The 14,572-nt window shown below is 44.0% G+C and overlaps 1 protein-coding gene across 1 annotated transcript; it reads right to left on the reverse strand.

Moving 5' to 3' along the window:
* Positions 1-285: 285 nt before the first annotated feature.
* LOC148034246 (tyrosinase-like) lies at positions 286-2,690 on the reverse strand. Its single transcript, XM_087679213.1, has one exon. It carries the CDS (start codon positions 2,622-2,624, stop codon positions 648-650), a length of 1,977 nt encoding a protein of 658 aa, XP_087535339.1. The 5' UTR covers positions 2,625-2,690; the 3' UTR covers positions 286-647.
* Positions 2,691-14,572: the final 11,882 nt, after the last annotated feature.

The raw sequence follows: 14,572 nt of genomic DNA on the forward strand, positions 1-14,572 counted from the left end.
CCTTGTGGATTGATGAGCATACGGGAGACAATATAATTTGCACAAGGGGAAGCTCAGCTCTCATGATGAATACAAGGATTTGCTGTGAAATTACATTAAGTGCCTCAAGATGATTTGATGAAGTCCAAGAATTAATGTATTTCCAAACATACTTGTAGGCAGTTGCACTTGAGCTTGTTTTGATTTTTCTGACTTTTTTTGTTCGCTTTTGATCGTCAACGACACGCATACTCAATCGAGAGAGAGAGAGAGAGAGAGAGAAAGAGAGAGAGATCTGCATGCTAGTCTCATAAACATATAGATATATATTCAACATTACGTACATCATACCATCTTTCCCTGGAGCTATTTTTGAGCAAAGATTCTGAAAATGAGTAGTGCCAAGTAGACTTTCTTTTTCATTTTTATAAGTGAGGTTGGATTGTTATGGGCTTGGCTCATCACTAGATCCTTGCGTAACATACAACCGAGTACGTTGGAGATGTAGATCATTGCTGAAGATACTATATTTTTGATAATATGGATGGCGGGGCAATCCGCTAGCGACAAAGTAGCTCTTATATAGTTTAGTAATAAGATAGGCGTTGATGGATGCAACGACTGTTATTGTAATCTGTAGTACGACGTGCAGAGAAGTGTCGTGCGGTTTAATCAACCGGGAACGCCTTGAGGACCTTGACGGAGGTCAGGTCGAGGGGCACGTTGTTGACCAGCGACTCGTTGATGTCCTCGTCGCGGATGCCCTGCTGGAGGTAGAGCGAGATCTTCAGCCCGCCTTCGGGCCCAAGCTGGATGCTACTGCGGTCCAGCTCCTTCTTCCCGGCAAGATCCACAAACAGGAGCTTGATGGACCCGGGACGATCCAAAGGATTCATCGCCGGGGCGTTGTCCTCCTGGCCCCCCATCAGCTCCACGGCCGTCGTGATGCCCAGCCTGACCATGGTCTTGGTGAGGTCCAGGGTTGCCTTCATGTATGTGCGTTTCTCGCAGTTGGCGCAGCGGGCGGCGTTGAGGTTGGCCCTGGCAAACACATAGATGGTGCCGGCAAAGTGCGGCGAGCAGAGGGGCGTGTTGATAGTGGCGTCCGGCTTGTCCAAGAAGACTCTGATGCGAAAAGGCCCGTTGAAGGCGCGCTTGAAGATGCCCTCCACCACCAGAACCCACCGCCAAACGTACGACTCCGGGGGCTTGTACAGGTTGAGCACGTGCGCCAGCATGCGGGTCGGGGGCCACGACTCGCTGCGCGCCTGCGCTATCTCTGGGTAGGTATAGCCACATTGCTCCTCAATGAAGCGAACGTCGTTGGAGATGATGAATTTGTTGACGTCCGTGGTGGAGATCCGGAAGGGAGTCAGGTCGGTGGTGGCGTTGGCCTCGCTGTCGGGCTCGAAGGTGAAGGTCCCGTCATGGTCGGTCTGCAGGGTGTTGGCGCTAAGCCAGCTGTCAGGGTAGCAGTACTGCCAGAGCGCGATGAGGCGGTCGACGTTGGCGTGGTGGAAGAAGAAGATGGGGTCGAAGCCTGCCAGCTCGGGGTACGACATATGGCCGCCCGTGTCCCCGACGGTGTCGTGCAGGAAGTCGTGCACTAGCTCCACCGAGGAGTAGTGACCGTAGTCGGTGCCGTGCTTGCCAGTCAGCTCCGACCAGTAGTGGTTGGAGAAGGAGAGCCAGTCTCTGTGGTGGAACATGGCGTACACGCCCTCCACCAGCTCCGTGTTGGAGTTCTTGAGAACGGTGAAGTTGAGGGTGTCGTCCTGGGTTCGGTAAGAGGAGTCGGGGTGGCGGACGGTGGGGTAGCCCTTGGGGGTGAAGGGGCTGCCTTCAGAGGGCACCACGTAGTAGGGCTTGGCCGGGGGGTTGTACACGTCCGAGGAGGTGTGGGGGCTGCCGACGTCCTCCGGCACCACGAACGCCCTTAGGGGGTTGGGGATGCTGCTCGCCGAGAAGGACCTCCATGGGTAGGCCAGCGAGATGTCCGTGGACATGAAGATGTCCGGCATGCCCAAGGTGCGGGTGGCGTGGGCGGCCCAGTCCCAGTACGGGAGGCGGATGTCGTTGGCGATCTCGGCGGCCGCCTTCTTCTCCTGGGCATCCGACAGGCCCTCCGCCAGGAGCTTGGCCTGGCGGATGATGGACTGCTCCAGCAGCAGCAGGTAGGGGCGGTGCCACGTGGGGAACAGGGGGCTGCCGTGCTGGCAGTAGCCGCCCCACCACGTGCTGCTCTTGGTCCACACGTGGGAGCCCGCGCCGTCGTAGGGCTGGTGGGGGAAGCCGTGGATGCCCGCGATCTGGTAGAAGGACCAGCGGTCGTCGGAGGGGAGCTGCTGGACAGCCTGGAAGGCCAGGAGGAACAGGTCCCGCCGCATTTTCAGGCGGTCCAGCTCCTCTGGGGTCCTGACCTTATTGCTCTGGTCGGCGGGCTTGCTGCCGGCCACCAGAATATGGGGGTAGAAGAACGTCCACACGCTCTCTCTCGCCAGCGGTTTCGCTCCGTCCGCCACGGGGTAGCGGTACACGATCGCATGCGACTCACTGTCGTGCGGATCTACCCCAGTCGTCCCGAGCCGGGTAGCCGTAGGCGCAATATTAAGCTTTTGCTCCTTGTCATGATCAGCTGCTGCCATGGGTGACGAAGATGTATGCAGTCGACCTTAGCCTAAAACTGAATTTGATCTCTGCTTATGGCTTAACGCCGGGACACCTCCAATCTATATATACCTCCACGACGTGCATCCATCATCTTCTCTACAGTCTCGTCGGTGTCGACGTAAGGTCTTCTTTACGTACTCCGAGAGTCTAGAGAGGGACACGGCGGCGATTGTTCAACGTGGAGTAAGGCTGTCTATGACCAATTCACATCACTCAGCATGGTGCCATGATGTGAACGTGATTGTGGGGCCCTTTGCAAGTTCGTGTCTAGAGACTAGAGTCCAGCAGCATAGCCCGAGACTCGCCACAGATCACATCGTCACACAACATGCGAGCATTTCTGCTGACCACCTACACCGATGCAATCCTTTAGAACGGCCTTTTACTACCGCTCCCTAACCATGGAAAAGGAAGTCAAAATCTTGAATGTGGTGCCATTAGCGGTGCCGACGAACATGCTGCCGAACGTCCTTAGGGGGTTGGGGATGCTGCTCAAGCACGTTTAGTTGTCCCCTAGTTAGAACTCGGAAACTTCATGCGCGCTTATTTTACTATACAGGAATTAACAAAATCCAATAGGGAGGGAATTGATGACTTTTCCTTTATACTATACCGCTCCGATCTGTTAATCTGTATTCTATATACTAATTCAACAATGTCGACCTCTCTAAGCCTTGAAGTTTCTTGAAGAACTTTGTGAGAGGTAGTTTTTTTTAAAAGCTATTTCTAATTTCATTTCCATAAGGGATTTCTCGATTCCTACGTCTTGAAAATTTTCATTTTTTAGTACCTCAATGATCGATGACACTCAATTAGTGTGCTCAATTAGTAATTCGTCTATTTCTTCTCTAACATGATGGGTGTATCGAGGATTCATCGGTCAGGATTGCTGCTTAATATACTTTGTATTATCCTTCAGAGGCTTTTTGTGGTGGGTGAGAAGTTGCAGTGGTATACCCTTAAGGTTAGAGTAATTCCCAATGAAAATGTCTAAATATTCCTTGAGCAAGCTAGTCCATTGTACCTCATTCGCTACACTAAGGTCCTAAACAATGTACATAAGCTTAGGGAGTTCTCCTGGCATTGCGATATTTGCTTTCACTTTGTGAATCATTGGGGTAGGTCTTATGCTTTTCCTTGACTTTGAGTTTCTAACTCCCTCTGGTGGATATTGCAATTTAAGTACTTGCACCTTAAGTAGCCTGGAAGTTTGGTCTTAGCAAACTGGATTGGTTGGGAAATTTTGGGGTTAAAATCATTACTCTCTACATCGGAGTCAGACCCGATGTTCTCCTAGACTTTTAGTATGTCATCTTCGACTGTGAATCCCTAAGGGTCTAGACAAAAATCATTGAGCTCGTATCCCGTTTTCTTGTAGTCACGTATATTGAGATATTCGAGCCATTTTCATTCCTTGTCAATGTGGCAGACGCTCAATTTGAGAGGGTTTGGGGTCCATACTAATTTTCTCAATGGTGTGGCCATCACTTTCATAATCCACTATTTTAGAATCAGAATCATCATCAACCTGAATTGATTGGTGCTTCTCAAAGTCACTTATTTCCTCGACATCTATGTCCTGCTCTTTTATCAATGAGACAAAGCAGCTATTACGAATGTCAAACAAGAATTGTTGTAGAATTTTCCCATTGCCATGCCTTGGGGGGTTCTTTAACAAGTCTTTGAAGATGGTTTGATTAGTGTTTGCTAAGTTGTAAAACATGGCCACCATTGGCTAAAAATCTTGTGTAATGCAAGCCTATCTTTTGGGGTAGGATAGCCCTCAAAACTTGCAACTAATAAGGAGCTACTAAGTCATGGCCACCATAAAGAGTGGCATTGAGATTGTTTCTAAGTGAGGTTTTAGCATGAAAACTGAAGTATCTCGTGCATTTTTCTAACTCATGTGTTCATAGGCAAATCTATATTTTAGCTCTTCTATAAATGGCGGTTCCAAGGTGGTTAGAATGTGCGTCCAATCTTAGTCGTCCTTGGGATAGGAAATACTTCTGGACAATGGTTGGAAATTTGATGGATCATTAGAACCTCCTCAAAATATTGAAAAAATAGTGTCAAAGTCAACAGGTGAGGTTTTTCAAGACTCCACATCAATGCCGAATGTCTCCTTTCCTAGAAAGACCAAATAGTTTCCCTAGTCTTTGATGAGGAGTGTGTTCTGCATCCATGGTCAATCGAGCAACATGTTGTAATCAACTCCTTTCAAGATGAAAAAGTTAATCTTGAATTGTACCCTAGCAATATTTATTGCGAGTCTCCTAAGATTCCCATTTATATGAATTTAAACACATAAGTGTGGTCAAATTAAAATATACTGGTTCAATTGTAAGATTTTCCCAAGCTTAGAGTATGCCTTGATTAAGTATGCTCACACTAGCTCCATTGTCAACAATTTCTCACCATATAGTGACTCCAAGGGTTTCCATGAGAAGAATAACATGTTGTTTAGCTCCTTCTTAGAACATGTTAGCCCTAAAGCACTTAGGGTTGGAGATGCACTAAAGCCAGATTGTGAAACGTGGTGAGATCTAGTAGGGTTTATTCCCTCTGTCTAATACTACAGGATTTTCTCCTTCTACCCAATATTTCAATCCTTGCCAAATCAATGGCCTACCTTTTAGTAGAGTTTCAAGTGGCATGGTAACTTTTATAGATGCAAGGGTTATAATAATGGTAGGTTTCAGGGTCTCGCATATATATTTCCGCCTACACATTGAGAACAAGGTAAGACTTTGGTTCTATGGGTTGTGGGTCATTCATGGACTTGGTTGTGATTTTGTAAGATTGTCATGGGTTCACTTGACCATCTAGATATGCCTTATACTTCACAACAATTTCTTTAATGCTCATTGATGCTATTATAGTACTCTCCACATTGGATATGGTAGTCATTTGTGGTGGTGCTGAGAGTCCTTCAGTCTTGAGTTTGAGTCTAGCTATTTTCCCTTTTCTTGGTGCTCTTCTATCCAATAAATGATCCATGCATCATCATTGGCCTTCAATCGATCTCCCAATCTTACTTTGTGTGGGAGTGATATCATGCACACAAATGGGAATGCTCTTTTGTGAGAGTTTTTCATGCAAGGATAGAACCACTCTCATGGCCTTAATAGTATCTTACTGAGATGAGTCATAGGAGTTCATAAAGAAGCATTGGGTTATGGCTCTAGATATGCTCTTCTTCTTCCCATGTCACTGGCATTGTTGTGAGAACTCATCACCTTCTTTAAAATCAACAATGTCGACCTCTCTAAGCCTTGAAGTTTCTTAAAGAACTTTGTGAGAGGTAGTTTTTTTAAAAAGCTATTTCTTATTCCATTTCTATAAGGGATTTCTTCATTCCTACTTGAAAATTTTCATTCTTTTTAGTACCTCAATGATCGGTGACACTCAATTAGTATGCTCAATCAGTAACTTGTCAATTTATTCTTTGACATGATGGGTGTATCGCGGATTCATAGGTTAGGATTGCTGGTTAATATGCTTTGTATTATCCTTAAGAGGTTTTTTGTGGTGGGTGAGAAGTTGCAATGGTATATCCTAAGGTTAGAGTAATTTCCAATAAAAATGTCTAGATATTCCTTTAGCAAGCTAGTTCATTGTACCTCATCCACTGTTGAGATATCGAGCTCCACTCGTGATATGCCAGGGTGACCATTGTGCATTTATGTCACCGACTTGTTAGCTGCAGATGCGGTTGGTACACTGCCCATGAATATTAGCTGGATGACAACTATCCTTATGTACTCTAGTTTGTGGCTTAGTTAGTATTATGCCACCTTAGTTAGTTGAGTTTGGTTTGAGACCCACATATAGGGTTCTTTTATTTCTCTGTACTAGACTTCTTTTTGGCTTACAGAACTAAGAAGAGGAAAACTGTTTTCAACCTCCACCTTTGTGTGTATTCCCCCATTGTGTAAGTGAGAAAGCTACAAGTGAGACTACTTCCTTCTCTCCCACTATCTTTACATGGTATTAGAGCCTGGTTCGTGGTAAGGAGCTCAAGAAAGTAAACCAAGTTCGCGGTGTCTTGGTAAGAGGACCAGTGTTGCTTTTATTTTTCGAGTTTGGGAGTAAGTCTCTGCAGGTAGCACAGCCGCAAAGTGCAAGAGTATATTGTCTCAGATTGAGACGCCCTTCGCGGTGTAGCAAGAGGGCAGTATATGCTACGGGAGAGGTCTTAGCCCTTGATTACCCTATTTTTTTGATTCAAGGCCATTTCAGGGCTTGTTTTGGAGGCGAAAGTTTTCTGCACACATTCAGGAAAAGGCCATGTTTTTTGCTGTGCGACCACTGTTCTACAGGTCAGTAAAAAGTTGCCGTAGAAATTGCATTGTATCCCTGTGCACACAGACATTGGGAGTTACAAAATCATCCTTGTTGCCTATTGATGCAAAATCGTCACTAGGAAGTAAGTGTGTGGTCAAATACCACTTTCGTCAGTTTTGCAGATTTGCCCTTGTGAGGCTGAAGCTGTGTTTTTTTGCAATGAAATAATATTTTGTAGTGTTTTATAATGGTGTCTAATTCTCTTTCACAGATTGTTACTGAAAAGCTTGACAAGAACAACTTCCAAGCATGGAAGTTTAGAATGACGAATTTTCTTATGGGAAAAGGATATTGGGAATTCGTTATAGGAAATGAAGAAGAACTAGTTCTTCCTGATGTTCCCAATCAACAGCAAATGCATGCATTTAAAGGATGGCATGAGAGAGCCAGAAAAGTTATGTACTGGCTATCTATCAGTATTTCAAACTCTATGATTGTGCATATTTAGGATGCAAGTACACCAAAAGAGGCATGGGATACTTTGTCAAAAATGTATAGCACAAATACACAACCCAGGAAAATGCAGCTCAAGCAAGAGTTGCACAATGTGCAAAGAGAAAGTATGAGCATCAATGACTACCACATGAAGGTGAAGAAGATTGCAGATGCACTTGCTTCCATTGGGTCGCCAGTGGAAGATGATGATTTAGTTTATGTGACCTTGAATGGTCTAGGAAAGGATTATGTACAGCTCCGGACATCCATTTCCGTCCGTGAAATATTTCTTGATTTTGAGGAGTTGATTGCTTTTCTAATTTCTGAGGAGCAGAGAAATGGTGGTGCATCTTCTTCAGGAGGAACTTCAAAAGAAGTTGTCTTCTACTCAAATGCTGGAAGAGGTAGAGGCAGAGGTAAACGAGGCCGATCTAGAGGCCGTGGTAGAAATCAGAATATGCAGCAAACTCAAGAAAACTAGTCCTATGGAGGAGGACATGGTAACTCTAGAGGCAGCGGGAGCCAAAGAGGTCGTGGTGGATGGCAAAGAGGCCAAAATGAAAACAAAAATGTTGAATGCTACTATTGTGGTAAAATGGGTCATATGGCTAAAGACTGCTATAAAAAGCAGAATGACATCATGATTGGAAATTTGCAACAAGGGAATTATGCATCTTCTAGTAGACAGGGTGATGACAGAAATGAGCATTTGTTTATGGTACAGCACATGAACAATTCTGTGACAAGTGTAGAAGAAAGCAATGATGTGTGGTATGTTGACTCAAGTGCGTCAAACCACATGACAGGTCATACAGAATGGATGCAGGATGCAAGGAAAATAGAAAAACCAGGATTTGTGGAGACTAGTGATGATACTGCACATCCTATTGTGCAGATTGAAAAATTTCGCTTGTCTATGCAAGATGGGAAAAAGAAATACCTGTCAGATGTATTTCATGTCCTGAATATCACAAAGAACCTGGTTTCTGTTGGTCAAATGGTCGAGCAGGACTTGCAGGTCAGATTTAATCCTCATGGATGCTTTGTTGAGGATATGAAGAATAAAGGTTGCTTGATAGCAAAAGGAAAGAAGAAGGGCAGAATGTTTACGTTGGATGCAGACATGCTTGAATTGAGTGCAGCAATGTTTGCACATGGGACCGGTGTAGTTGCAGATATTGATATTTGGCATAAACGCATTGGTCATGTTAATGTACAATGACTTAAATCAATGCAGGCCCAAAATATTGTTGCAGGATTGCCTAAATTCAAGGTTGCAGAAATGCATAAGGTATGTGAAGCCTGTGAATTTGGAAAATAGGCAAGGAAACTATTTCCTAGACATGTCCAAGAGAGTAAGAAGCCATTGGAATTAATCCACTCTAATGTGTGGACTACTAAAGATGCATCTATTGGAGGTTGTCATTATTTTGTCACTTTTATTGATGACTATAGCAGAAAAGTTTGGGTGTATTTTGTCGTCCTGGGTTCGGTAGGAGGAGTCGAGGTGGCGGACGGTGTTATAAAGAAAGAGAGAAAGAGAGAGAGAGAGAGAGGGAGAGAGGGAGGGAGAGAGGAGAATGAACGAGAAAATACGAGGGGGTAGAGAAAAACAAAGAGAGACTGTAGTCATACAAGAGGACATTTCATGGTTAAAATCTTGGTGAAAGAAACTCCCTACACCTTGATACGTTACAAGGGCCATTGCACTTGAGAAGGAGTAACCAAGTCTTCACTGATGAGAAGCTCAACACAACTCACTTGTTTGGACACTTGTAGGAGTGTTTTTAGAGTGTTAGACAAAGGCAAAAAAGATTATGCCAACACTTTTGATATGCTCACTTCCAAAGTAATTGCTAAAGGCCCCCTTCATACTGAGAACAACGAGTGGAGGTAGCACTAATAGTGATAGTCAAGCCCTTGGACCTCATGCCACTAGGTCATCAAAAGTGACTACATCTAAGAGATGACAACCCTAAGAAGACTAGGATCTCACCTTAATTAGCATACAAAATCACTCACAAGTGGTTGGATCATCAAAGAAGGGAGTTTACACATTGTGTAGTATTGTAAAAATTGTGATTGAATGCTTGTTTGCATATGTCATAATTGAATTGGAAGTTTAAGCACCATCATCATGAAGATACTTGCATTTATATTGAATCACATTGATTGTGGAAAACAAAAGCCTAGTTGTGTATGGTGCACCTACATACACTTGCAAGTTAGCGAAATTGCAAATTTCTAACAAAGAAATACAAGATACATAAAGAAATAAATCAAAAAAAGAAATCACATAATACATAAAGAAATTTGAGAAATAGAGAGACCAAATATTGATTGACACTACAAGGATATGGAGGTATATCGAGACGGTGGCAATTTGTGAAGTAAAATAGCGGTGTCGCTATTTGCATCACTATTAGCGTTGCATTTGCAATGCTAATAGCGACACAAATAGCAAGGTACTCAGACGAAAAAAACGAGGGCTAAAAACCGAGCGTGTTATTTTGCGTGCATACATGAAAGAGAGAGCGAACATCTTGCATTTGAGAGGGAGAGGGAGAGAAAGAGAGAAAGAGGGAGAAAGAAGGCTTCTCACTGCCGCCGTCGCCATTCGCGAAGAAGAGGAGGAGGTGTACGGAGGGCGAAGATGAGCCGCCAAACCCTTCTTCGAGCCTCTATGGTGAGTGCATTGTCCATTCTTTCTTTGCTTTTGTATTTTCTCTCTCTTTTACTTGTTTTTGGTATAATTTGTGTGTATTGAGAGAGGGAGAGGAAATGTGAGAGAAAGAGAGGGAGAGGGAAGAGAAAATGAGAGAGGGAGAGGAAGAGAGAAAAGAAAATGAGAGAGGGAGAGGAAGAGGGAGAGGGAGGGAGAGGAAAGAGAGGGAAACATTCAATATAATAGGGAAAGAGAGAGGGAGAGGAAAAGAGAAAAAACATTAAACCTAATAGGGAAAGAGAGAAAGGGAGGGAGAGGAAATGAGAGAGGGAGAGGAATTAGGAAAAAACATTAAATATAATAGGGAAAGAGAGAAAGAGAGGGAGAGGGAGAGGGAGGGAGAGAAAATGAGAGAGGGAGAGGAGAGAGAAAAACATTAAACATAATAGGGAAAGAGAGAATGAGAGGGAGAGGGAGAGGGAGGGAGAGGAAATGAGAGAGGGAGAGGAGGTGAGGGTGAGGGTGAGGGAGAGGAGGTGAGGGAGGGAGAGGAAGAGAGAAAAGCAAATGAGAGAGGGAGAGGAGAGAGAAAGAACATTAAATATAATAGGAAAAGAGAGAAAGAGAGGGTGAGGGTGAGGGAGGGAGAGGAAATGAGAGAGGGAGAGGAAGAGAGAAAAAAAGAGAAAAAACATTAAACATAATAGGGAAAGAGAGAAAGAGAGGGAGAGGGTGAGGGGGGGAGAAGAAATGAGGGAGGCAGAGGAAGAGAGAAAAGGAAATGAGAGAGGGAGAGGAGAGAGAAAAAACATTAAATATAATAGGAAAATAGAGAAAGAGAGGGAGAGGAGAGAGAAAAAACATTAAGCATAATAGGGAAAGAGAGAAAGAGAGGGTGAGGGTGAGGGAGGGAGAGGAAATGAGAGAGGGAGAGGAGATAAGAGAAAAAACATTAAACATAATAGGGAAAGAGAGAAAGAGAGGGAGAGGGAGAGAAAGAGAGAAAAGGAAAGAAAGAACAAGAGAGAGAGAGAGAACATTAAACATAATAGGGAGGGAGAGGGAGGGAGGGAGAGGGAGAGAGAGGAGGGAGAGGTTGTTGTTTTCTTGTTTATTGTAGTAGTAATAATATTAGTTGTTGTTCTTCTTATTTTTGTTTTCTTCTTTTCTTGCTTATTATAGTGACAGTGGTAGTGGTAGTGGTAGTCGTGGTCGTGGTCATGGTAGTAATAGTAGTAGTAGTAGTTGTTGTTGTTGTTTTTTCTTCTTTTCTTATTTATTATACTGGTAATGGTAGTGGTACTGGTAGTGGTAGTGGTGGTCGTGGTCGTAGTCGTCGTAGTCGTAGTCGTAGTCGTCGTAGTCGTAGTCGTAGTCGTGATCATGGTTATGGTCGTGGTCGTGGTCATAGTCACACTACAAGGAAACAAAGGAATAGCGATGGCGGATAGCGACGTAGAAATAGCGCTGTCGCTATTTGCATCGCTATTTTAATAGCGATGCCCCACAGAGAAAAAAGCGGGCCGAAACCCGAGCACATTTCATTTCGCACATTCGTGAAACTGTTCAAGAGGGAGAGCGACCATTTTGCATAGAGGGTGATAGAGGGAGAGGAAGAAGGCTTGCCATTGCCGCTGTTTGCGAAGGAGAAGAGGAGCCGCAGTCACGAAGAGGAGCCACCAAACCCTCCTGTAAATCTTTACGGTGAGTCCATTCTCTCTCTCTTTTACTTATTTAGGGTTTAATTTGTGTATATTGAGAGAGGGAGAGAAAATGAGAGAGAAAGAGAGGGAGGGGGAGGGGGAGGAAAGGGAGAGGGAGAGGGAGGGAGAGAAAGAGAAAGAGAGGGGGAGAGAAAGAGAAAGATAGGGAGAGGGAGGGGGAGAAAATGAGAGAGGGAGAGGGAAGGAGAGAAAGAGAAAGAGAGGGAGAGGGAGAGAGAGGGGGAGGAAATGAGAGAGGGAGAGGGAGGGAGAGTGCATTCTCTCTCTTTTACTTTTTTTAATATAATTTGTGTATATTGAGAGAGGGAGAGGAAATGAGAGAGAGGGAGAGGGAGAGGGAGGAAATGGAAGAGGGAGGGGGATGAAATGAGAGAACGAGAGGGAGGGAGAGTGTATTCTTTCTCTTTTTTATTTATTTTTGTATAATTTGTGTATATTGAGAGAGGGAGAGGAAATGAGAGAGAAGGAGAGGGAGAGGGAGAGGGAGGGAGAGAGAGAGAAAGAGAGGGAAAGAGAGGGTGGGGGAGGAAATGAGAGAGGGAGGGAGAGGGAGAGAGAGAGAGAGAAAGAGAGGAAGAGGGAGACGGGGAGGAAATGGAAAAGGAAGAGGGAGAGGGAGAGGGAGGGAGAGGAAATGAGAGAGGGAGAGGGAGACATTAAACATAATAGGGAAATGAGAGAGGAAGAGGGAGAGACGGAGGGAGGGAGACATTAAACATAATAGGAAAATGAGAGAGGGAGAAGAAATGAGAGAAGGAGAGAAAGAGAGCAAAAGGAAATGAGAGAGGGAGAGAAGAGAGAAAAAATGAGAGAATGAGAGGAGAGAGAAAAAGAGAGAATAAGTTAAACATAATAGGAAAAGAGAGAAAGAGAGGGTGTGGGTGAGGGTGAGGGCAAGGGAGGGAGAGGAAATGAGGGAGGGAGAGGAAGAGAGAAAGAGAGGGTCAGGGTGAGGGAGTGAGAGAGGGAGAGAAAGAGAGAAAGGGAAATGAGAGAGAGAGAGGAGAGAGAAAAAGAGAAAAAATTCATTAAATCTAATAGAGAAAGAGAGAAAGAGAGGGTCACGGTGAGGGAGGGAGAGGAAATGAGAGAGGGAGAGAAAGATAGAAATGGAAATGAGAGTGGGAGAGGAGAGAGAAAATGAAATCAGAGAGAGAGAGAGGAGAGAGAAAAAGAGAGAAAAATCATTAAACCTAATAGGGAAAATCATTAAACCTAATAGGGAAAGAGAGAAAGAGAGGGTCAGCGTGAGGGAGGGAGAAAAATCATTAAACCTAATAGGGAAAGAGAGAAAGAGAGGGTCAGCGTGAGGGAGGGAGAGGAAATGAGAGGGAGAGAAAGAGAGAAAGGGAAATGAGAGAGAGAGAGGAGAGAGAAAAGAGAGAAAAATCATTAAACCTAATAGGGAAAGAGAGAAAGAGAGGGCCAGGGAGGGAGAGAAAATGAGAGAGGGAAAGAAAGAGAGAAAAGGAAATGAGAGAGGGAGAGGAGAGAGAAAAAAATGAGAGAGGGAGAGGAGAGAGAAAAAGAGAAAAAAATCAGTAAACGTAATAGAGAAAGAGAGAAAGAGAGGGTGAGGGTGAGAGAGGGAGAGGAAATGAGAGAGGGAGAGAAAGAGAGAAAGGAAAATGAGAGAGAGAGGAGGAGAGAGAAAAGAGAGAAAATTCATTAAACCTAATAGGGAAAGAGAGAAAGAGAGGGTCAGGGAGGGAGAGAAAATGAGAGAGGGAAAGAAAGAGAGAAAAGGAAATGAGAGAGGGAGAGGAGAGGGAAAAAAATGAGAGAGGGAGAGGAGAGAGAAAAAGAGAAAAAAATCAGTAAACGTAATAGACAAAGAGAGAAAGAGAGGGTGAGGGTGAGAGAGGTAGAGGAAGTGAGAGAGGGAGAGAAAGAGAGAAAGGAAAATGAGAGGAGAGGAAAGAGAAAAAGAAATATGAGAGAGAGAGAGGAGAGAAAAAGAGAGAAAAATCATTAAACCTAATAGGGGAAGGGAGAAAGAGAGGGTCAGGGTGAGGGAGGGAGAGGAAATGAGAGAGGGAGAGAAAGAGAGAAAAGTAAATAGGACCTTACAATAAGCTCATCCTAGGCTCATAAGGGTTAGGCCAATCCTCAACAAACCTAAGGGATATATGGCTAGAGAGCCCTAGCATACTTATGTCTCCTAGCATAATGTTCTTCTTACAAAGAGACCTCTCATACATGGGGCTTGTCCTAGCATCCACCACGCAAATATACAACAAAGGCAATCAGCCTATCAATATAAAAAACATTCAATTTTCATAACGTAATCCCAAAAATAACTTTGGATATTCCATAAAAATCAATCTATTCTTAAAAAGACGAATACAGAAAACTAAAACAGCATCATTCATATATATGCTTTGCAAAACTAAAACAACATCACCATAAGATCTCTTAGGAAACTCATCTTCAACTATCAATTTTAATAAATAAATATAATATAAAATCACTTGCAAGAAAGGACGCTCTTTTATCATTAATCCTCTTTCTTCCTTAGAATAGTCTTAGGAACAAATTTATGCTCTAACAAGCATATATTTGAGCATAAAAACTATTTTAAGGTTTATTCCATGAGTAGTAGTAGTATATATGCAACCATCAAGCTAGAGATCATGCTTTGGTATCTGTGGAGATCCCAATCTCATGCTCTCATAGAGATTGTAGTGTGCAATAGTGTGGAGAGAAGATGGGTGAGTTGTAAATGGTAAAGGAGAATTCTATTGATGGTGGA

Source organism: Lygodium microphyllum, chromosome 6, assembly GCF_053477565.2.
Source record: "Lygodium microphyllum isolate KBCC chromosome 6, Lygodium_microphyllum_v1.1.10, whole genome shotgun sequence".
In the NCBI taxonomy this organism is placed as follows: Eukaryota; Viridiplantae; Streptophyta; class Polypodiopsida; order Schizaeales; family Lygodiaceae; genus Lygodium; species Lygodium microphyllum.

Coding starts and splice junctions, on each gene's coding strand:
- LOC148034246 (XM_087679213.1), bottom strand. CDS start 2,624: ATGGCAGCAGCTGATCATGACAAGGAGCAAAAGCTTAATATTGCGCCT.